This window comes from Danio aesculapii, chromosome 25 (assembly GCF_903798145.1).
Source record: "Danio aesculapii chromosome 25, fDanAes4.1, whole genome shotgun sequence".
Taxonomy (NCBI): Eukaryota; Metazoa; Chordata; class Actinopteri; order Cypriniformes; family Danionidae; genus Danio; species Danio aesculapii.
The window spans coordinates 29,068,986-29,094,630 of NC_079459.1; the positions used below are offsets into that span (position 1 = coordinate 29,068,986).

The window sequence follows — 25,645 nt, forward strand, 5'->3', positions numbered from 1 at the left end:
CTGTTGTTGTAGATGGTGGTGTTACAGTAGTAATAGTTGTGGGTATGGTTGGAGTTGTGTTGGTCATTGTATGAGTTGTAGTGGTAGATGTTTCTTGTGTTGTAGATGGTGGTGTTATAGTACTAGAGGTAGTTGATATTGCAGAACTTGTGGTACTTAGTGATCCATTGCAACAAACACGTATTAGATGATTATCACAAGCTTCATATGAATTATCAAGGTTTGAGCATAATAATCCAAAAGAGGTATTACAGGACACTACTTGATCATGTTTCCAGTTCTCGCCTGTGTAGTTTTTATCATCATAATTTGACATACATTCAATTTTGTCTGGTATCTCACAGGGAATTTTATTAGTTTCCCATAATTCTTTGATGGATTCAATTTCCTGTCCTTCAACATCTGTACTGGGCTGGCTGTTGTCAAACCACTCTGACCAATGACAAATAGGTGTTGTTAGAGTAATAGTGATTGTAGATATTGTAGGAGTTGTGGTTGTCACTGTAGGAGTTGTAGAAGTAGTGGTAGATATTTCTGTTGTTGTAGATGGTGGTGGTGTGGTAGTAGGTATTGTAGGAGTAGTGGTTGTCACTGTAGAAGTTGTAGAGGTAGTGGTAGATATTTCTGTTGTTGTAGATGGTGGTGTTACAGTAGTAGTGGGTATTGTAGGAGTTGTAGTTGTCACTGTTGGAGTTGTAGAGATAAATATTTCTGTTGTTGTAGATGGTGGTGTTATAGTACCAGTAGTAGAAGGAGTGGTTGTTGGACAATCCATAGTAATATTTTTTATTGCCCCATTTTCTATACATACACCACTGGCACATGTTCCTTCCTTGTATTCAATGGTGTAAACTATTGATCCAACAGTGAATTGCATTCCGTTATAGATACAGTAACACTCTTTAACACAAGTCATGGTTTCATCCAGCAAATATGGAGTTTCTGGAGGGCACTGAGGAAAACATCCTGGGGAAGAAATTGGTGCATATTCAAAAAAAAAAAAAAAAGACAGAGCAAATAGTTTTACTATTATTGTCTGTGCATCACCAATCAAATATATATGAATGAAAACCCCTAATTTAGTTGTGTCCTGAACAAATGTTGGAAATAAGATGTAGTTGTAGCATTTTACTCATGAAATAAAAGCCCAAACACATTCATAAACCTTACCCTTCCCCTCCATTTTTCAAAGAAGTGTTAAATAAAAACAGAAAGCAAAAAATTTGGCTAATTATAGCCCCTTATAATAACCAATACATGATAGTCCCACAACATATTTTTATTCTGATACCCAATGACTTGACAGAATAGGCCACCCTGTCAGAAAGGTCTAGTAGAAGGGAATTTGTTTCAACAGCACATTGTATATAACTTAAATTAAATTTTCTTTTGGTTACATCCGTGTACATAAGCAGTGTTATACTTCTTGCAACATGATCCACTAGTTGAAATTGGGACGCCTAAGGCAATCTGGAGGCTCATACAGTTTGAGTACGCAGACAACCTCTCATATGATGTATGTTCTAGCAACGACATATGATGACATACTGTATGTCACCTAACCCTAATCTTCCCACTTTGTTTTAAGGACAAAGAGAAAGGTGATCCATAGGAATGGGGTAGCGGTATAAAATAGAATGGAAATCAGGCTTTAGTCTGGCTTTTAACGGTAAAAGGCCAGTTCACTTAAAAATGAAAATGATGTCATTATGTGTTATGTTAAATCTGAGAGTTTGCTCATCCTCCATAAACAGCAAGTTCATTTTCTTTTCGGCTTAGTCCCTTTATTAATCTGGGGTCGCCACAGTGGAATGAACCACCAACTTATCCATCACATTTTTACACAGCGGATGCCCTTCCAGCCGCATCCCATCTCTGGGAAACATCCACACACAAACTGATTCACACTCGTACACTAAAGGACAATTTACCCAATTTACAGGGAACATGCAAACTCCACACAGAAACGCCAACTGACCCAGCCGAGGCTCGACCAGCGACCTTCTTGCTGTGAGGCGACAGCACTACCTAATGCGCCACAGCGTCGCACAGCGAGCTCAGAAAAATATTAAAATAATCCTAAAAAAACATGCCTTCAATAGCAGTGATGTAAACCTCGCATCCCCGTACACAACTTCCTCAGTTTAAAACAAAGCACAGGTGTATCTGAGGTAATATGCAAGAAGCGCATTCTCATTAACGAGCGCTCTATACTGACACTGAGGAGAAAAAATTGTTTATAAAACTCGGTATTTTGGTGTCCACAAATGTATTCTCATAGCTTGAAAATATTCTGATTGAACCACTAAGGTGCATGGTCTGTTTTGAGGATGAACAAGTCATGATCTTTGGAGGATATTGGAGGATGAAGGAGCTCTCAGATTTAATCTAAAACATCTTAATTGGTTTTATGAAGATGAAGGAAGCTCTCAGATTATTCAAACATCATGAATGTGACATGTAAAAACCATTTAAGGCAGTGTTACTCAACCAGGTTCCCAGGGGGCCACTGTCTAAATGAGGCGTGTTTGGTTAAGGAGACATAGAAATGTGCAGAGCTGGTGCTCCTCCAGGAACGTGGTTGAGAATTACTGCTTGAAGCCATACAAAATAAAACTTAACATGAAATTCATCTCATTAAACCTTTGAAAGATATATAAAACTCAATAAAATATGCTTATAGTTATATATAAATAACTTTACTCCTGACCTTCAAGGAGTGGAATTTGATCAGAGCAGGTTCCAGTTGGGTTTTTGCAGGTTTTTGGGCAGGGTGGTCCACAGGAATCATAGTGCCACTCACATTTTCCCGGAGGATTGTAGTAGTCACAAAATAAAGCTGCGAGAAAAAAACACTGGTCAGTATAGCAGAAAACATAATTTCATTTATTATATATATATATATATATATATATATATATATATATATATATATATAATTTTTTTTTATAAAAGAGTAAAATAAAAATGCTTGAATACAGTGTGTTGTTTACATACAGTAATTATGCTAAATTTTAATTTGGTGATCAATGCGTTTTAAAAAATGCATGTACACAACCATGCTACAATACTTAAAAGTCTGTGTACTCCCTTTTTTATCTCCATAAATCATAAGTAGTGTCTCCCAACAAGTGTTTTCAGAGAGTGTGCAATGTAATGTCACATTAGCACAATCCCCGCCTATAACCATTGACACACTGCTCGGTTCCTTTTCATCAGGGGTCCCCAAACTAAACCAGCCAATCAAGCATTTTCTAGGTATACTAGAAACTTCCAGCCAGTTGTGTTGAAAGTAGTTGGAGATAAACTATGCAGGACCCTGGCCCTCCAGGACCGCGTTTGGGCACCCCTGCTTAACATCATGTGAAAAGGTAAAACAAATGACCCTTTATGCAAAAGTGAAATATTAATTGACATTTTAGAAATATTAGGACTTACGACATGTATTTGGGCTCCGCCATTTCACACAAGCTCCCTTTCGACGGCATTCAGCAGCATAAGCTGCTACTGCAGTGCAGAAACAATCACAGTCGCCCCCAGTTTCACATCCACATGTGTCTCTTTCACAATTGTCGTAATATTGGTGAGGGTCCACCTAGTAAAAAAGAAGCAGAACACATCACTGCTTTTATTGTCATCTGATTGAAATTTCATCTGATTATGCCACTAGTGTCATTCTAAACTAATCCACTGTTTTTAAAAAGGTTCCTTAATACAGTATCTGCCATTGAGGAGATTCATAGTTTATGAACATCATAACATGTAGATCTGTACAGCTTTACATTTACTGTTACTTACAAGTGTGTGGCAATCCTTAAAGACATCACTTTTTATGATGCTACATCGTTTTTCAGACCAGACACTGCGATGTGGATTTTCTGTACACAAGTCTATTATGTTTGTCACATCCGGGCAGTCGGGTTTCACCTTCCAGCTAATCCCAAATTCCTTTGGATCGGTCACCACTTCTCCATTGTGTTTCATAAAGTCATTATTTGCATTACCATCAAAGTTTCCACACAGTCCACACACATTGTCCTGCAATACAGATCATGAGAATGTTAAGAGATGAAAATGATTGTGTATGGGTGTTTTTGTAAGGAATGCATACCTTTAAGTTGGGATGGAGTTGAAGAATCACACTTGTTTTATTGTCCCAGATTAAGTTCAAAAGACCCTGGACCTCTACAACAATATATATCCCAGCAGAATGGATTTGATATTTGTATTCAGTGTTGCTGCTTTCCAAAACTTTGACTCCATCCTCAGATAAATGTATCTCAGATGGCTGCTGGATCTAAAATGATATTTTTAAGATATTTTCCTCATATGGCATTATTGCAAATTCACACATTATTACAGATTTTGCATTTAAATTTTAAAAACGTGTTTGTCCTCCAAAAAAAAGTGAGGTTATTGTTGCAAATTATGCAATTGTAAAATGTGTAATACTACGTGAATGCTTAGTTTGAGCTATAAAATGAGCTCACCCCAAAGAACAGACTGATGGACTTGCAGATGGTGCTGGTGGATTCACAAAGTTTGTTCTCTGAGACAAGTCTGAATGAGGGAGTCTGGTCCATAATGCAAGAATCCTACAAATAATAACGCCAGACGGTGAAGAAGTTGTCACAAACAAGACAATTCACTATGTTTTCTACAACAAATACTTAAAAATACTTCTTTTTATATTAAAAGTACAAAAAAATACGATTTTATCAACAGAATTTCAATATTGCATGAGGAAGACCAGTGGTGGAACAAGATAAAGCATGCATGTTTACTATTAAGACCTTCCAAATTTCAGTTGTGATTTAAAGCGTCCTAAATTTCTGTAAAGTTTCATTAAGATTTTCTAAGACCTGCAGAAACCCTGGATATGGTTTGGAATGTGGTAAATTAAGAACTATCCAAAATATAGCATCAAACAAATACAGTTGTAAATACAGTAGTAAATACAGTATCAAACAAATATTTTAACTGCCAGACACCAAGTTACATAGAATAGGAAAAACATACGTGGGCCAAAGTGTGTGCACAATCTGCATGGTAGGAGTATCTCTTGCCATCAAAAGTCTTGTAATGACCTTCACCGTAGATGGTACAGGTTTCGTAACATGACACTTCTGTACAAATCCACATACCATTTGTGCATGTGCTGAAATAAAAAAATGCCCAATCATTTGATTGATTTTCACTTCGGATAAAATAAAACATGCAACTAATATTGCTCCTTTATGGTGGTCAATCTACTTCTAGGTTCTGTCTGCTTCACAGTGGTGGTCTCCTGCCTGTTCAGCTCTGAATTTCTGCAATCATCTAATTTAATAAATTTTATTCTTAAAAAGGTTTTTAGTATTTTGCCACGTCACATCTTGTGATGTTGATACAATGTAGATTTAAGACAAAAGTTCATCTTCAATTACCTAATTCAATCTTCAAATTTAAATTAATATGTACTAGACCTGTCAACATTTAGAATGTACAGTGATAGGCTTTACCAGGTGTTACAGTCTTGTTGAACTTGCTCCATGGGTTTATAGGTGACTCCATTGTGGGTACATGAACATTCGTAACTCGCCACACATCCACCTTCTCCATCAGCCAGAAGACCCTCAGGACACATACACCCTGATACACACCCTGTGCTGACCTATTGCCAACACACAAGCCCAAAAATAATCAGTGTCATTACAGAATCAAGAATATACAGAATATATTCATTAATATATCCAATTTCATGTTATTAATGCACTATAAACTGATATTATTCCTTCCATCCTATTATCACATATTCTGTTTCATCCATCCATCAGAACTTACACAATTGTTGGAGTCTTGTTTCTCACATGTACTCTGACACTCCGTCCCTTTCTGATCTTGTTCATAATTAGAGCAGTTAAAGAAGATCATTGGAGACTTGCAGTCTAATATAGAATAAGTATAAAAAACACACATCATACAAGGGTTGTACACCTCAGCTCAGTCTTATACAATGTCTGAACAGGTATTTTCTGCTCACCTTGACTGGAGCACTCCAATTTGCCAAGGTTGCAGGTGCTGTAATGTAACCAAACCAGATAATATAGATTATCATATGTTTTAATCAATAATGTAATGCATGGGTACTCAATTAGCATCCCAAGGCATATAAGTCATCTTTCTTTTGAAAAATCCCCCTTTCCACACCTACTTCTCCTCCTTTTCTAGATGGGTGGCACGGTGGCCCAGTGGTCTACACCATGCTGAACATGCATGTATGCAAAATGTATTTATTTTCCAATAGATTGCACTCAAAAGTAATGCAAATATTAGGCTTTATGCTCACATCATTTAAATGCAGCTTGCACTCCTAAAACCTGTCGCACACCGAACGAAAAGCTTGGGAAATGTAGCAAAAAGTGGTCCAATAACATTGAATGGAGCTGTTATCACAACAGTGAGTTTTCAGTGTTTGTTTTCTTGTTATAATTATGAAAGCTGGATGAACTCCACAATAAACCTCTTACTAACAATCTGGAATATATTTGAAGTTTATTTATAAATTAATTTCGAGAGGATCACATGCTTATGATTGCTTGCGGCTGGTCCCGCATTATTCAATTTATGATTCACCAATAAGCCACTATAAATACACTAAGTTTCATATAAGTCATCTTTCTTTTGAAAAATCCCCCTTTCCACACCTACTTCTCCTTTTCTAGATGGGTGGCACGGTGGCCCAGTGGTTAACACCGTGCCTAACAGCAAAAGCGTCACTGGTTCTAGTCCTTACCAAGCCAGCCGACGTTTCTGTGCGGAGTTTACACGTTCTTCCTATGCTCACGTGGGTTTCCCCCAGGTTCCTCCCACAGTCCAAAAACATGCAACTTAAGTAAATTGACTAATCCAAATCAGCACTATAACAACGTGCACCTTGTAAGTAGTTATCAAGTGTGAACTCTTGAAATGTTTTTTATTTGTGCAGAATTCATGTGCGTTGAACAGTAAAAAATGACTGACTAAAAGTTCATGTACTACCAATGCTATACCATTACTATTAATAACAACAACAACTTTGCATACTGATCCGGAGTGTAAAAACTCACCTTAAAAAGAAAACACAAATAATGTAATAGTTTGTTTAATATTATTAGCTTAAAAATGTATTAAATACAAAAAAACAACAACATTGGCCTATATTTACGCTGCTCAATATTTTTGTTTAGATTTTGTATAAATAAACAATTTTTTCAAGGTTAATCCACTTTTTTGTTCCACATTGTGATTGTGTTCAGTATTACATTTTAAATAGATAAGAACATGCCAGACTTGCTAATAAACAGCATTTTAAAGCCATTAAAACAGCTAAAACTATCTTTTATGGAGTTACATGGACATCAGTAATCGATTTATTTGCCTTAATCTGAATAAGACAATAATATGATTAAGTTGTTTACTTGAGTTGCTTTTTGAATGTTGCTTTCATGATCCTGTTTTACATGTTATAGCACATAATTCAATTAACGTCATGGACTCACCACGCTAGCTACATTTCCTCTAAAGTTTCATGTCATTCCGGGAGTTGACTTTAACCACAGTTCACTTTCACTTTCATTCAGGAACATTTCATGCATGCCGCATGACAAACAAGATTTTGGATGAGAGTATAAACAGCTGGAAGAGTGTAGTTTTAATAGAATGTGATACCACACGCCGTGTGGGGGGAAAAAACCTCCGCAAGTGTCTGTGGTCCTTCACTGACTTTATAGGTGCAGAGATTAAGGTGCAGAGAAGAATGTGTTAAATAGCCGTGTGTTTATGAAATATTCTGTCGCAAAATGTGATGAAAATCATGAAGGTAATAGTTTAATTGCGGTGTTTACATGTCTGTACTGCACTTCAATTATTTGACTAAAATCCGCATACTCCACATGTCCTAATCCGATTAATGTTTAGTTCGATTATGACTTTAGTCGGATTAAGGTAATCAAAAATCACTGTTTACATACTAGACTCTTAATCAGAGTATTGTCTTAATCTTATTGAAATTGGATTTTTGGAGTCCATGTAAACATACTCATTGTGTCATTTGTGGCCTTTTGCATTTCATGTGGATAAATGTTTCCCCTTGTTCTCAGAACTTGAGTACCCCTGATGTAATGTGTCAATGTATGCTGAACCATCATATTTACCATTTAACCCCATTTTTAGAGATTGTTTCTGATGGATGTATGACCTTGTCATCAAGATAACAAGGGCACTGATCAGCAGGCACACATCTGTCCTCTTCATTAAGGAAGGTTCCCTCAGGGCAGACGCAGCCGTCTACAGGTGTGAAGGACCCTTGGCAGGTGCTTTCTTGTCCACTGAGAGAACGGCAGGTGCTGTCACAACTAGTCACGCCATAGGAGTATTTCATATTCCCTGGACACTTAGTCTCTGTGCAGACAGATGTTTCAAACATAATTAAATTGGTCTCTTAAAATAATAGAATTAATTATTTCAAGCAATATAAACAACAACAAAAAAACTCACCACAAGGCTCTGCATCCATCCAGCCTTGGAGAATGATTCCTCTGGCAGCACATGCGTGGGCATAGCTGGAAAGGGCCGCACACATGCACTTCCTGATATCTGCACACTTGCAGGTGTCATAGACGCACCACTGAAGAGAATGAAACTCAAATTAAATGAAGAAAGGGGCTCTTTACATTTGTTTAATCTTTCACGTTGGGAAAAAACACTCACTTGGTAGTAAATGTCAGGGCATATTTCTGAATGACATGCGGAAAAGACTCCACTTTGATTTGTAAGCCGGGAACACCAGTCTTTAGCAAGTTTCTCTGTATAAAAAGAATACCATCTAGATTATAACCATGACAAACAAAAGATTGTCCTCCAATATCCCAAACAATAACATATTTATTTATATGGCTGGGAATTTTTCATCCTACAACAGCCTGTTATTATCCTAGAACTATGTTTATTGTTATTGGTGCTTATTACACAGCTCTCTGGAATACTTGATTCTGATTGACCAACATTACAAGGTATGCTATTCCCAGATAAAAACTGCTGAAACTAACAATGCAGGCTCATCTGGTAGTTTGAATCATCTTGACCATTAGTTTTTTCCAACCCCGGCTCATTCTGAAAATGTACAACTATATACATTTCTGGAGAGCACCAAATACATCCCAGGAGGTGAATTTTTTTGCACCTTCTGACTAAATTATGCATAGGTTAATGTAGGCTGCATTCAGCCCATTTGACTCAGTTTTATTACAGCTCAGACCAATGTTTTGTGATTAATGGTTTACTTTTGTGGCAATATAATAATAAGCTGTACAATGTACATCTACAGTAGGCAGTTGATTTTACAGAATAAAGCCAGACAGGCTTATCAGCAGCCAGACATACTGTATAAAGTCCTTTTATTGATAAATGCTGTATGAATGTTTCTAAAACTCGAGTACCTGTCTCAATGCGCAAGCTACAAGGGTTTTCTGTAAATGTGTCTTTAACATCTGTACAGCTGTACTGCCCACTGTTTTTTATCCAGTAGTTGACAAAGGTTGTCGATGTGCCCTCTATAATGCCCGATTCAGTTTTAAAGTCGTCTTTTTGGACCTCATTATAGTTTCCACACAGACCTGAAGCAAACAAGATGTAGAATTTGATGGAAAGACAATAAGAAAATAGACTCATTGTGTTACAATTGTATCAATGTTTCTTAAAATATGATTACAGTGGATCATAAAAAGCAGGGTTTGCAGTCTTTCTTCACTCACCAGTCATTTTCCCTTTCTCCTCAGTGCTGGCTATAATATACAACTGCATGACTGGAGCCAGCTGGATCTCCAGACGAATACTATTTAAATCAGCAATAATGAAAGATGAAGAGGGCTGGAAGATGCTCACAGGACCTGGGACAATAAAACAGGTGGTTAGCATACAAAACAAGAGTTTTGCTATTTTTAGGAAATCGCATTTAAATTGGTTTAATCTTATGTTTAACATGGTGTTGGTTTAACATGCTTATGATAGACACAAATCCCCCACCTATGATAGCAGGAAGCTTAAATGGGCTGTTTCCATTCAGCGTCACATCACCATTAGAAGAAAAGCTGATCTGTTTTGCAAGGAAAACAACAATGTAATGATTTTGACACTATTAGTTGGTTCTTTTCTCAGTTTTTCTTTCTGTTTATTTTAAAATTGGAACTGAAGAAAACGTAAATGAAATCCAGAGCTTACAGTGGTTCCCAAGATGACAAGGACAACTGAGTTTAGACAAATGTCTGTTCGGGCCGGATTACACGGTGCCAGATTTCCCACTACAGCAAAATCACTGTTGTTAGAGTGCTGGAACAAACAAACAAACAAACAAACAAATGTAAGTGCTGACATCAGAAGATAAAAAAGGAATCTCAAGCACTTCCAAATCATAAATAATGTTAGAAGTGGTATAAAGTAATGAGTTAAAAGACTCAAATTGCTGTAATTGAGTAGTTTTTCCTCAGCAATTGTACTTTATAGTTAATAAAATGTTTAATTGAGTAAATCTTTAGTGCTGTATCAGTACTTTTACTGCACTTTTTTCATTCAGCCTGCAGTCACCCTGTTATATGTTTATTTTTTCTTGTCTACAGAGATTGGCTAAGTATAATAATCACTCATGATTCCCATCCAATCAAATCGCACATATTAAAACTGCATCAGGCAGACTGACTTCAAGGCATGGACGCTTTACAGCAGGGATGTGCAAACTTGATCCTGGACCCTGCAGAGTTTTGCTCTAACACTAATCAAACACACCTGAGTGTACCAATCCCTGCTTTACAGTATACTCTTGTTGCCTATCCAAGTTTTAGGAACAACAAATAATAATTTGACTTCTAGTTGATCATTTGGTATCAGAAGTGGCTTATATGAAAGGCAAAGGCTTCTAGATTACGCTTATTTTACCTAAATAAAATATGATCATGATTTTGAATTCAATAAGGTCTGACTTTGCTTAGAAAAAAAGTCTCGTCACTTAACAGATATGATGTACAGTATAGAATATAAGCTTGTGGTGCAGTGGAAAAAGAATAAACATAGTGTTTGACTCCCATGAGCTTGAAGGACTGCATACATACATCTCTGCAGTGACTTAAATCACTTATTAATAAAGTCATCTGGAATGGCAAAGAAAGCATTCTTGCAGGATTCCCAGAGTTTATCAAGATTCTTTGGATTCATCTTCAATGCCTCCTTCATCTTACCCCAGACATGCTCAATAATGTTCATGTCTGGTGACTGGGCTGGCCAATCCTGGAGCACCTTGACCTTCTTAGCTTTCAGGAACTTTGCTGTGGAGACTGAAGTATGAGAAGGAACGCTATCCTGCTGAAGAATTTGATCTCTCCTGTGGTTTGTAATGTAATGGGCAGCACAAATGTCTTGATCCCTCAGGCTGATTTTTCCTTCACCAAACTTGACTGATTTCTGTAAGAATCTTGGGTCCATGCAGGTTCCAATAGGTCTTCTGCAGTATGTGTGATGATTGGGATGCAGTTCAACAGATGATTCATCTGGAAAATCTACCTTTTGAAACTTTTCCAAATGATCAACTAGAAGTCAAGTTATTATTTGTTGCTCTTACAACTGGGATTGTACAGTGTGGAAGAGTTAACAACATCCAAGAAGACACAAAATCGTTACACACAACTACTGAGAGACCATTTAGGCTGCATGTCAGTGATGAGAAGATGAAAGATGCCAATTATACTGTATGATGACTGAAAATGCAAAATGGCCATAAATAATAGCTAAATGCACTACAGAATGTTACGTTTGCAAACACATGCACAAACTGCATATATTCATGCATATGAATGTAAACGCATCAATCTGCTTTCTGATGGCTTATTCAGGGTTCATACACATTTTTGCTACTAAAATTCCATGACTTTTCTATGATTTTTCCAAGACTTTAAAGTAAATTTTCATGGCCGAATGTTTCATGCAATGTCTACATATGCATGGTAAAACAAAAACCATGCATGTTCAAATTTATTACAGCATTTCGTAAAACACGCAACAATCTATTTAGCTTAAATTTATATATATATATATATGTAAAATTGATTTAGATAATGCTTACACCGCACTAATAATGTGAGAGTATGTGATTGACCAAGGACAGAAAAGAAGTAAATAACCTATATTCAGGTATACAGATACCTGTTTTCCATGACTTTTCCTAAACTGAGTGTTTTTCCAAAACTTTTCAAGGCCTGGAAAATGCCATGTCAAAATTCCATGACTTTTCCAGGTTTTCCATGACTGTATGAACTCTGCTTATTATAGGTGCATATATTGATGCAATGTGTTCTCACATTAAATTAATCACACATTTTCATTTATAGTCCATGAATGGCAAGAAACAATAGAAATGGCTTAGAAAAAATATTAAACATAAACTTGGCACTGATGTAAGCTGCATTTTTAATTTGAAGGATGTAAGGTGGAATAATTGTCACAGCATAACACTCACTACTTCAGATTACTTTTAGAAGGGCTATTTTACTCATAGTTTGGGTAGTATTTAGAACAGATAGCTTTACATGTACTACATTTTTGGCAAGTAATGGTACTTTTACATTAGTATGACTTTGACTCATAGATGTGATATAAAGAATGAAGGCTGTCAGACTATTAGGGACCTTAGTGAGGATGTAGTCGCAGTTCCCGCTGAAGGTGAAGGTTTTTCCATCATAAGTGGTGATGTGAGACCCTCCAACAACAGAGCAGATTCCAGGACAGTCCAGGTATGAGCAGGTCCAGCGTCCAGCATCACATGTACTGGTATAGAATGTAAGCAGTGTTAGTTTGGTGAAATTCTGTTAAATGGCTCCTATTTCTGTGCTCGACTCACCATGTTTTACAAGCCTCTGTGTACGAGTCTCCTGAGGAGTAGGTTTTGTCATTGTGTACACATGGACATTTGTTCACAGGAACACATCCACTCTGACCAATGTCATCCTCGACCATTCCTTTACAAAAATAAGGCAAAGTGAACAAAACTGAGCAGAAAACAGTTCTGATATGATGCTGTCTTCACTGTTAACGTAACAATAAGCATTCATGTGAAGACAAGCTATATTTGCTGGCTCTTTATCAGACAAATTAAACCGCACCAATGCGCTACTAGTGTAGTAGTAGTAGTAGTAGTAGTAGTAGTGGTGGTGGTAATAATACAATTCATAAAATAGGGTTTTTGCAGGTTTCATTAAGTAAAATGTAAGACTTAAAGACCATCATGAATGAAATTTTAGTCTTATACAGAGCTAAACACTAAGGATTTCTTCTAATGGCCCAGTTGTTTTTTTGGTTTGCCTGCCACAACAGCAAAAACATCTAATTAGGTTATTTCTTAGCCACATATTTTAATGTCAAAACAAGAAAACTCTAGTTGTATATACTTTTTTCAACATAATTTTTCTTTTTTAAAATGACAAGTTTAACATTGGTAAAAAATCTATTTCTTATTGGCAGGATTACATCAAGGATCAAAAATGTATATTTGTTGGCTTTTTGTCTGAATGGGTTGAGTACAACTCAACATGATGCTTTTCTGTTATAAAACCTTGCCTATTCCATGTCTATTTATAAATATTATGTCCGCTTCCCTTACTTCTGTAACCATGCGAATCCATAGAGTGAAACAGATGGTAAAATGGGAAAATATAAGTTTGCATACTCCTGGTTGGAGAAAGACGAGTTTAAACAGTGGCTGAAGCCTGTCGCTGAACAACCACATCATTTATTCTTTTAAGCTTTGTTTCTTCTGAGCTTATCTGAGTTCTGTTGCACGGTTGTGCTCTATTCATTTATTTAACTACAACTATTTATCAAGTTAAAGTTTTGATACTGATTAGAATTTGAAGTGGCGATGAGGTCTTAAAGAGTCTTAAAAAGGTATTGAAATTACTTTAGGATTCCTGCATAAACCCTGAAAGGCAAATATTGCTCTGTTATTATCATGAGAATTGTGTAATTGTTTTTTTTCTTTCCCTGATTAGACAATTAAATTGGGACAATTTGATGTAAAAAATGTCTAATAACTGTTATGGCAAAAAAAAAAAAAAAGTATTTTTATATATATATACACACACACACACACACACACATATATATATATACATATACATACATATACATACATATACACATACATACACATATATATATATATATGTATGTATATATATATATATATATACACGTATATACATATATATATATATATATATATATATATATATATATATATATATATATATATATATATATATATACACACACACATATATATATATAAATATATATATACAAAAATATATATACACACGCATATATATATATATATATATATATATACACACAAATATATATACACACATATATATACATATATATACACACATATATATATATACACACATATATACACACACATATAAACATATACACATATGATTGTTGGCGATTGGATAGATGTTGGGCTGATTTGGGTAACTTTACCTGGACAGAGCAAAATGAATACCTGTTTAAAATGACGTTACAGCACAATATTTCAGTGAATTTAAGACTTTAAGTCCTAAAATTTTGCTTTTGAAAGTGAAGACATTTTAAGACTTTAAGACCCAGTGGACACCCTGAAAAAGTTATTATTATCACATATCAACATATACACAAAAATAATGAAAAATAAAAATGAAAAAGTTCATCACTAAAAAGTAATGGAATTGAACAATAGTGAAGAAGTGTATTTCTGTAACATTTAATGGTCTTGGTTTCACAATTTTAGTTCATTTGCCTCAGTAGTTTAATTATAAAAATGTAATTTAACCAATCAAAACAGAATTTGTGAAAAAATAAACTGAATTTCATAGGGTCATACTTTTCTTGTGAAACGCTTAATCTATAATAATTTATTATATAACAATAAGAAATTTAATGATAAATGATAACAATAAACACATTGGTAAATCAGTTCCCACCTTCAGGGCAGAAGCAGCCGTCCACACAGTGATCGGTACACATCAGATCTGCAGTTGGGGCTGAGCAGGTGTTCTTGCATGGACCACCACACTCCAGGTATTGCAGGTTTAGAGGACACGTCTTTGCTGCTCCAAAGAAGAAAACAATTATTAAATTACGTCACAAAAATATACATAAAATACACTCCATCTAATAGGACAGTATTTTGAAGTGCCATCGATACTGTCCATTTTCATTATAACTGCATGTTGAAATATTGACTATAGGCATATTTCCACTCACGACAGAGCTGTTCTGTCCTCCATGTTCCTGGTTGTCCTCCAGCATGTGTGCATTGCTGTGAAATCTCTGTTAGTGTGCTGCACAGACATTCATGACTGCCGTAACATTGACACAGGTCGCTCTCACAGGCTTTTTCAAATAAACTCATGTCCATCACATCATAACAGCCGCTAAACCCTGGACTGCTGAGATAGTCCTGGCAAAGGCTTGTCTGGGATACAAAAAATTCAGAGGATACAAGCATTGAAGGTTGTTCAGATAAGACAACATAGAACAGAATGTTTACAAATGCTAAATTACTAACAGAGTTTAAAGCCATCTTAAATAATAGAATAATGTCATTTTCATCTTATATATTGGGTAGAATAGGGGTGTGAATCGGATGTATTGTCATATGATATGATATGATATATGATATGATATGATATGATATGAGTCATTTTACAGTTCTGGGTTATGGCTAGAAGGACATCCACTGTGTAAAACATATGCCGGAATAGTTGGCGGTTCATTCTGCTGTGGCAACCCCTGATATATAAGGGACTAAGCTGTAGGTAAATGAATGAATGATATGATATCAAATCTCTTAGTCATTGATACAATATTTGTCAATGTCAAAATAATCTGCAATATGATTTCTATTAAAATTTGGGATAATGGAATATAATATATCGCTAGTAAAGTATATAATATGAACAGTAAATTTAACTTAATTGAACATAAAATGCACTTTAGATTAATACTTAAACATGTCTTAAATTGTTTGCTTTCCTGTTAAATCCAAGCAAAACAAGTATGGACGTATCAGTATTTTCAATCCATCATATTGTTAATCATTTTAATGAAATATCAATCTATATCAATGTATTGTTCCATCTCTAGAGTAAACCATATCAGATTTTTGAAAATCAGTATTTACACTTTGACATGGAATTCAATATATAACAATTATATTAAAGTTTGTCTCATAATACCTGGTTTTCACATTGACCATTAGGTTGCATTTCGATGTTCCCACAGGATTCAGATGAAGACTCTTTCCATGCAGCCACATCATATTCTATACAAAACAAACGTTTAGATATTGTATGTTCAAATATCAACAGCTGAATTACTTTAACAGGAGGTTTCATCAACACAATGTTTACCATTTTTAAAGGAATCATCAGACTTGTTGCCATTGAAGTTTCCACAAAGTCCACAGGTCTTTTCTTTGTACTTTTCTGAAAGCTCAATCTGTAAAGCATCATGTAGTTAAATATTCTGTGTATACTGCAATGTACTTGTAAAAATACTTCTAGGGGCCCTAAACAGAATTTTTTGATTTCAGTCACTGCCTTTGCCAATGTTTTTAGCACTTTCAGGATCAACAAACAAGAGTGAGTTGAAACTCCATAATATAATTTTAAAAAGTGACTTGCGTACTCTATGTATAGCAGGATAGGCTATATATATCATTTTATTTTATATTGCATTTAGAATACTCATTTCAACATACAACAATTTGGGACACACCAATTTAATATTCAAATAATATGTACAATAGTATAATCTAAAAAATGCTGGGTTATTTAAACCCAAATTAGGTAAAATATGAACAAACTCGGACCTATGAATTTTTATCAGGCTCATTGTGGACACGTACCCCTGTATACATTTCTGGAGAGCGCGAATTATGTAACCAGAGGTATGTCTTGTTGAATTTTATCTTTAAACTGAACACTACAGGGCGGTGTGACGCCGCCGACGCCTTCTGCTCCTTTTTGCGATACCAGCTGGCCGTTTACCTCAGTATGGACAGCTTTTCCAGTTTGCTCAGTAACTCGCCACATACGACGTCAAACTTGAGACATGAAGCAAAGTTGACCGCAACAACGGGGTTTGAGTCCAGCAAAGAATGGTTCCAGAAACCAGGCACAACAAAAGCAAAAATAAATAAACGGTTTATTTCTTTCTAGCAATGGTTTTTCTAGATGGCTTTTGAAAACACAATCGTTTGGGTTTAGGGAAGGGGACGGGTGAGTCAGTCAGTTGGTCGACAGTAAGCTGGCCTGGCCAGCTGAAGTATATATTGTGCCCTCTGGTGGAATCTCGTTTACACGAGAAGAGGACGTGCAAGAGAATTTTGAGATCATCAATAAGTATACAGCAGTCTCTGGTGGATTTGCAAAAAAACAAAAACTGCAAGTAGTGCCTCCGGTCACGCATGTTGCTGTCCCCAGAAATGTAGACCTGAGTACGTATCTGCAATGAGCCTGGGTTCAGTTTTTTATAACCCAGCTCTTTTTAAGAGTGCACTATTCTAAATAGCAAATTGAAATTAGAATTAGTGAGTCACAAATTTCATATGTTGAAATGAGGTTTCTAAATGCGAACAAGTTTTATTGTGCTCTGAACTGTTTGTGTCTAGTGTAGACTTGATACAAACATTAGACGACTGAAGTTTAGCATAATATTTTGCAATTATAATACTAAATATTCATCTAAAAATGATACAAAAAAAAACATACCAAAAATGATCTGTCCTTCTCCCAAAAGACAGACACTCCATGTTTGTTGGAGATCTTAACACTTGGGCTCAGCTCGATGGTAATTCCATCCTTATAGGTTGAATCGTACACCCTGTTGGTGTAGAAAAACAACATTCAACCAAAGAAATCTTTGTTTTTAGAGATTATAAACCAAAACATTTCAATTTAGTGTTACATTTAGTTTAATAAAATAGTAAACACACTCACACTTACATCAACAATGCAGATTTTTAAAATTATTTTTTACAGACATCTGGCAAACAACTTCAGCACCTTTTTCTTTTAACAGACACGTTTACATGTAATATTTAAACCATGTTAGTGTAGGAAAAACAACATTTAACAAAAGAAATATTATTATAAGCCAAGACATTTGAATGTAGTCTCAAGTTTAAAGTTTAGTTGAAAAAGAATAAACACCCTTACACTTGGTCTCCCATGATGATGTCGTTGTTGGTGAGTACAATGACTGTCCCTTCCAGATTTATTGTGATTTTGCCAAATGTGATTGAGTTATTTACAATCTGTCTTTGGATTTCAATGTTGAAATCAGAAACGGGACTGTTGCACATCTTCACCAGAACGTAGCTGCACGTGTCTGGCAGTTGGAAGAAATGGCCGTCGAATGTCTTGAAGTGGAAATTTCCCCATGTGCTGCAGATCGTGGACTGATGATCAGGATTTGGTACAGCTACACAAAAGGAGAAATCATTTATAGAGCTGATCTTTATAAATAGCAATTTGAATGATTATTAAAAAATTGTGAAGGACTGCATACCTTCAGTTATGATCAAATTTGTCATGCCAGGGAACACTGAAAACACAAGGCAAATACATTTCAATCCACTGAGACCTTCATTCAATCTGGCTTACTTCTGGCATTCCTTAATGCTCTGTATTGGACTCTTGGGACTCTTAAATAATGTTTTGCTGATGACAAATACACTACCTGACAAAAGCATTGTCGCCTATTCAGTTTTTAGGAATAACAAATAATAACTTGACTTCTAGTTGATCATTTGGTATCAGAAGTGCTTATGAAAGGAAAAGGCCTCTAGATTACGCTTGTTTTACCAAAATAAAATAAGATCATGCATTGATTTTTAATTATTTAATTAGGACAGTAAGGTCTGACTTAGATAGGTCTGACAGTATAGAATATAAAGTCATGATGCAGTGTAAAAAAATGATTAATATTCTGTTTGACTCCCAGGAGCTTAGATGACTGCATCCATCTCTGCATTGACTCAAATAACGTATTAATAAAGTCATCTGGAATGGCAAAGAAAGAGTTCTTGCATTACTCCCAGAGTTCATCATGATGCTTTGGATCAATAATGTTCATGTCTGGTGATTGGGCTGGCCAATCCCGGAGCAACTTGACCTTTTGCTTTCAGAAAATTTGATGTGGAGGCTGAAGTATGAGAAGGAGCGCTATCCTGCTGAAGAATTTGCCCTCTCCTGTGGTTTTTAATGTAATAGGCAGCACAAGTGTCTTGATACCTCAGGTTGTTGATGTTGCCATCCACTCAGTAGATCTCTCGCACACCCCCATTCTGAATGTTATACCAAACCATGATTTTTTTTTCTCTTCACCAAACTTGACCGATTTCTGTGAGAATCTTTGGTCCAAGCGGGTTCCGATGTATCCTCTGCAGTATGTGTTAATTGGGATGCAGTTAATCGGAAAAATCTACCTTATGCCACTTTCCCAAATGATCAACTAGAAGTCAAGTTATTATGTGTTGCTTTTACAGCTGGGATCGATGACAAGACTTTTGTCAGGTAGTGTAGCTCTATTAGACTCCAAAGCTGCAGGACCTTCCTCTTTTTTTTAAATGGAAAATTGTTTAAATGTACTTTTTAAAAGGTAAAACACATCAAATTGAGATTCTACAAATATCCACTAAATCTAAATTTACAGCAGTTGTTTGTTCAACTTATTTTATTATTCTGATAAATGAAGTTGTCACCCTTGATCACAGAAATGAATACATTATCACAACTACTTCAATAAAATGTATGTGAAAATTCACCTAATAATTGCCTATAATGCACTAAACATATGAAAAGACATAATGAAATATTTACCAGTTGGTTGGCTCATTACTGCATGGTTTGCGTTGTCATCATAATATATCACCGAGACTTTAAACATAAAAACATACAAAAATTTACAATAAGGTTATGGATTATAAAATGAGCACAAAAGTGACTGTGGTGGGCTTACCTGCTTGTTCTGACTGCAGTCCTACCAGCAGGATGACCCATCTCACCATCCACATCCTAACCATCCCAATGTCCATCCTCCAGGGCTAATGTGAGATTACTAAAAGCACTCATCATTTTATACTGAAATTTAGACCTTTTTTTTTTAGGAATATCAGGTATGATTAAACTGTGGATTTGTATTATCACAGATTCGATTTCATTGAATTAATTAAGGGAAGTGTGAGGTTAAACAATATTTATGCTAACTTTGAATGAATGATACATTTGGCATTATCAAAACAGGTTTTATCAGTGTTATCATCTCAGGTTAAACAAGGAAGTAATTACAGCGGGGACTTTTTTTGCATGATGCACAATAGACTGTTAAATATTTGCTTCTCAGTGACATTTCGAAATCTATTATAACCTTTTTTAGTAAAAATAAGAATGATTGGGGGCAACGCGGTGGCGCAGTAGGTAGCACGTTTGCCTCACAGCAAGAAGGTCACCGGTTTGAGCCTCAACTGGGTCAGCTGATATTTCTGTGTGGAGTTTGCATGTTCTCCCGCATGGGTTTCCTCCGGATGCTCCGGTTTCCCCCAGAAGTACAGAAGACATGTGGTATAGGTGAACTGGGTAAGCTAAAATTGACAGTAGTGTATGTGTGTAAATTAGTGGGTATGGATGTTTCCCAGTGATCAGTTGCAGCTGGACGGGCATCCGCTGCATAAAAACATATGCTGGATAAGTTGGTGGTTCATTCCGCTGTATTGACCCCAGATTAATAAAGTTGAAATGACATTGAAATTAATTGTTAATGCTAATAAGTATAGTTCAAGAGTTCACACTTAGTTGTATGATTGATGATAAAGCTTGTTTGGCTTGCTGTCCCGGGAGAGAGCCCTGAGCTTAGAAGATCCGTGAGCCCAGGACTCCCTCCAGTTTCATTGGAAAAGAGGGCAGTCTGAGCTCAGGTAGGTCTTGAGAGCTCCTCCGAATTCGTTCGTTCAGCCAATTCCTTGATTATTAGGGGTTGGCACAGTGGAATGAACCGCCAACTACACAGCATATGTTTACATGGTGAATGGCCTGGACTAAAAACATTTTAAAGACATTTTACTGCATGTCTTTGGACTGTGGGAGGAAACTGGATTACCTGGGGGGAAAACCCATATCACAGGGAGAACATGTACACTCCACAAAGAAATGCCAACTGGCCCAGCCGGGACTCAAACCAGTGACCTTCTTGCTGTGAGGCTACAGTGCTAACCACTGAGCCACCGTGCCACCCTGTCCTGGATTAATCTAGGAAAGAGGGGGAGGAGAGTAGGGGTGGAGGGAGGATTTTTTTAAGGCGAAGATGACTAAAGCTGCAGTAGAGTTTATGCGTGCGAAATCCTGTCGTACACCGCTGCAAAATGGGGAAGAATTAAACAAGATGATTAAACATTTAAAAGAAAGCTAGCGATTGGCTTATGTTTTTAATTTCTGTCCAGAGAGGTCAGGTTTTGATCTTTGATTGGTCCCACACAATCATGTGATGCGATTTCGCAGGTCAGAGTTCACCAAGCTTGAACGTTCCAACGCAGTGAACTGCGAAACCTCTCACAGGAGATTGCGTTTTCTGTCTGACGCTTTCGCGTGCATATGAATGAAAGTCTATAGGGAGAAAAGTGCAGTGTGACCGCAGCTTTAGGTAAGGACATCTGGTTATTTATGTATGTTTGGATTCACCTGATTGGTAAATCATATGATAGCTAATGAAGGACCAGCTGTGGTCAATCATAAGCATGTGATCCTCTTGAAATTAGTTTATGAATAAACTTCACTTCAAAAAGTGTAGTTAAATAAGCAGTGCACTCAACATGTTTAATAAAAAATTAGCAGTGGAAGTCAAAAAAAGCACATTACAGGCCATAGTAAAGATGACAGATCTATTGCAAAAAAACCCAAAAAAAAACATCTCACTGTAAAAAATACTTGTTGCCCATTTTTTTTTTAAAATCTTAAAACTTTAATATTTAAAATGATTATTTTAACTAAAATATTAGGTTAAACTGTGTATAAACAATCTTTAAGTTCAAACCCTAATTAACCTGACAACATTTTAATTAATCACGTAATTAACATGACAAATTTGTTGACGTTTTGTCATGTCCATTTCTCATTGATATTTTAGTTTTTGTACCACATTTTAATATGGTTCTCACTCTTCTAAAAGATAATTCTACTTGCATTTACATCTAAACTCCACTACATATAACTTCTGTCAATTTTCCACAAAAAAATAAGAAAGGAAGTCAAAACCTGATTAATAACTGAACGTTGCAAAACAACAACACAGACTGAGGTCCTGTCTGGAAAACCATTTAAAAAAAGTGAGACAAAACATACTAGAGCTGTTATATTTTTATAACTGTTCTAACAGTAAATAAAATCAGCATTCAATGGTGTATGTATAAAATAATAAGATAAATATAATAAAACAATAAAATAAACGTTATGTATAATATAAACACTAATAATATAAAGTACACATGTAAAAATATATTATAAAATAAACTAATAATGTCTGATCATAAAAAGTACACATATGCTTCAATTGATGAGCACTTAAGATTTTAAAAGTTTTGTTCCTCGCTTGCTTGCTTGGTTTGGGGCTTGTTGAGCTGTGCATCGATGGATTTGCTCTTCAGTGTTTGGGCTTTCAGCAGTGAAAATTAAACCACACTGAACTGAACTTCAACTCTGAAAACTGGACTGACCCGATTTCAATTTACTAGAACTTCTATGTTAAGCTGCTTTGACACAATCTACACTGTAAAAGTGCTATTAATATGTGCTATTAATATTATTATAAAATTATTATATTATATTATAAAATGCAGAACGTCCTGTATTTATCCTGTTTTTGTCTCTTTTTTTTTTTAACAAGATGACAAACATATTAAATCTGATCATTTATTTGATTTATTAAGTTATTCAGGATTTTGCTTTGCATGGAGATGTAATTGCTTTTGATAGTCTTCCACAGAAAATCTAAATGTATATAACTCTGATTAAAAAACGAAAACGTAGGACGACTGGAACAACCACTATTATGTATTTACGCAATACTTTTCTGTTATTTTAAGTAAATGAATTTAATTAATTGTTTAATATGTGGATTTATGTAAAGTCCGCATCCTGCTTCCTTCCCAATGTTCCTTGTACCTTTTGAATTTTGCATTGTGCGCAAAGTGTTTACACAGAAATTAAACTATATCAATAGCGTGTCCTCCCACAAGATAACCTTTTCATGTTTGGTAAAGATCTTGATACTTGATTGTAGCTCCACTAAAGGAGACATTAAAAAATATCCTATCAGACCTAGTATGGTACAAATATATTTACAAAATGGATGTCTTTAAAGGAACCATTCACCCATAAATTCAAATGTACTTGGTTTCATGAGTTTCGTTATTTTGTTGAACACAAAAGAAGATATTTTGAAGAGTTTTTGAAACTGGTCACCACTGACATTCATAGTCGGAACAACAACAAAAAAAACTCAACACTCTGAAGATATATCTAAGAATGTTGGAAAAAAAACTACCATTGACTTTAAAGTCTAGGAAAGGAACCAAATAGCATTGGCAAAACATTCCATGTGACTTCTGTGGTTCAACTGTTCTCATATAAGGGCCTGGAAACACCAAGCTGATGACAAACAACTAGCAACTGTGATATTGCTTCGCTTAGGGTCACAACCGGACCAAAAACCAGTGCATGAACTCACCAAACAGACGAAAGTCGACTGAAATGGGAGCTGCATTCTGCACCTGCGCAAGAGGACGTGTCTTTCTGCACCGCGGCCAGCAGTATTCTGTTTTTTCCTTCTGCAAACAGAAACCGAACATTCGACATGCACAGACAAAGTCTAAACAAAGCAGTGTTTAGTACCATTATCACAGTAATCGTCACTCACGCAAATATGTCTGATAATCTAATAATCCACATCATTTGAAAATATTTGAGAAATGTAGCGAAATTATATCCGGCCACTTTATGTTCCTTCTTGGCTTGAATTGTTTACTTGTTACGTCACTTCACTGAATCGGGCCAATGAATTCTGAACATCTCGAACACACCAAAGCATCTAACCTGACCAATGGACCAACAAAACCCATCAGCCAACTGTCCACTGAAGGCTGATTTATACTTCTGCATCAAGCGCATGCGTATGGTCGCATACCCTTCACCGCGAATGACGCTGACCTCTCAAAAGATGTAACTACAAGCCGCAACAACATGCTGCACAAGCTCTGTGATTGGTCGGCTTGGTAGCTGTGATGAGTGTGGGTGGTGCTGAGAGCCGCGAGCCCGATGGAGTGAGTGTTTACAAGTGTGGAGTCCAGTGGAGGAGCTCCATATGGAAACTTTTGCTTTGTGTTTACCTTATGATTAAAGTTCTTGCTTGTCCGCCAGTTTTGAAGAATGTTTTAAACTATGAACTGACATTCATAGTTGGAACAAAAAATAAACACTATTGAAGTCAATGGTTGTATTTTTCCAGCATTCTTCGATATATCTTCAAAGTCAAGGAAAGTAACCAAATAATATTGTCAAAACATTTCATGTGACATTCAACGGTTCCAGCTAGATCTCACGAGGAAACGTAAGTATTTTACGTTTTGTCAGTTTAGTGGCTAATTCGTATGATTTTAAAAAGGAGGCGTGGCACCTAACCCCACCCCTAACCCCAACCGTCATTGGGTGATGAGCAAATCGAACTAAATTATACGAATTCATACGAATTAGTCACAAAATCAAAAAGTTACGAATTGCCGTGAGATTGCGTTGACTGTTCTCATATAAGGGCCCGGGCACACCAAGCTGATCTCAAACAACTAGCAACTGTGTTACAGCCTCACTTAGGGTCACGCCTGGACAACGAAGCAGTGCATGAACTCATCAAACAGATGAAAGTCAACTAAAATGAGAGCTGCATTCTTCACCTGCGCAAGAAGATGTGTCTTTCTGCACCACGGGCAACAGTATCTGTTTTTTCGTTCTGCAGAAAGAAACCGAACTTTCGACAAGCACAGACAAAGTCTAAACAAAGCAGTGTTTAGTACCATTATCACAGTACTCGTCACTCAACATGAAGGGATTCGCTCCTGCAAATATGTCTGATATTCTAATAATCCACATCGTTTGCAAATATTTGTGAAATGTAGCAAAATATAGCCGGTCTCTTTATATCCCTTCTTGGCTTGAATTGTTTACCTACTACGTCACTGAATCGGTCCAATGAGCTCAGACGTGAATACGATGAAATGTAACGTCTGGAATACACCAAATCACCTAGCCTAAATGATGGACCAACACAACCCAACGGCCGACTGTTGACTAACAGCTGATTAATACTTCTGCGTCAAGCGCACGTGTATGGTATCAGATGGAATCCCCAAGGGAAGCAGAAGAGAGGTCGTCCAAGAAACAACTGGCGTGACCTAGAGGCAGACATCACAAGGAAGAGTTACGCCAAGAGACAAGAAGAAAGAATGGCCCAGGACAGATACCTCTGAAGATTGACCTTTGGCGGC

The 25,645-nt window shown here is 36.2% G+C and overlaps 1 protein-coding gene across 1 annotated transcript in view; it reads right to left on the reverse strand.

The window, feature by feature from the left end:
* The window catches only part of LOC130219063 (mucin-5AC-like), a 40,802-nt gene extending 20,671 nt beyond the window's left edge, over positions 1-20,131 (reverse strand). Inside the window, exons 1-26 of the mRNA XM_056451332.1 lie at positions 20,077-20,131; positions 18,273-18,537; positions 17,826-17,937; positions 16,464-16,551; positions 16,290-16,375; positions 15,316-15,526; positions 15,033-15,158; positions 12,905-13,022; positions 12,693-12,831; positions 10,240-10,347; positions 10,045-10,114; positions 9,774-9,908; positions 9,459-9,635; positions 8,731-8,825; positions 8,518-8,647; positions 8,175-8,421; positions 6,023-6,060; positions 5,824-5,927; positions 5,502-5,653; positions 5,020-5,158; positions 4,491-4,595; positions 4,112-4,288; positions 3,799-4,038; positions 3,439-3,595; positions 2,711-2,839; positions 650-966 (exon numbers count right to left, since the gene is read on the reverse strand). Coding sequence (XP_056307307.1) covers positions 650-966; positions 2,711-2,839; positions 3,439-3,595; positions 3,799-4,038; positions 4,112-4,288; positions 4,491-4,595; positions 5,020-5,158; positions 5,502-5,653; positions 5,824-5,927; positions 6,023-6,060; positions 8,175-8,421; positions 8,518-8,647; positions 8,731-8,825; positions 9,459-9,635; positions 9,774-9,908; positions 10,045-10,114; positions 10,240-10,347; positions 12,693-12,831; positions 12,905-13,022; positions 15,033-15,158; positions 15,316-15,526; positions 16,290-16,375; positions 16,464-16,551; positions 17,826-17,937; positions 18,273-18,537; positions 20,077-20,131 — 3,720 coding nt within the window. The remainder of the gene's footprint in view (positions 1-649; positions 967-2,710; positions 2,840-3,438; positions 3,596-3,798; positions 4,039-4,111; positions 4,289-4,490; positions 4,596-5,019; positions 5,159-5,501; positions 5,654-5,823; positions 5,928-6,022; positions 6,061-8,174; positions 8,422-8,517; positions 8,648-8,730; positions 8,826-9,458; positions 9,636-9,773; positions 9,909-10,044; positions 10,115-10,239; positions 10,348-12,692; positions 12,832-12,904; positions 13,023-15,032; positions 15,159-15,315; positions 15,527-16,289; positions 16,376-16,463; positions 16,552-17,825; positions 17,938-18,272; positions 18,538-20,076) is intronic.
* Between the last annotated feature and the right edge of the window lie 5,514 nt (positions 20,132-25,645).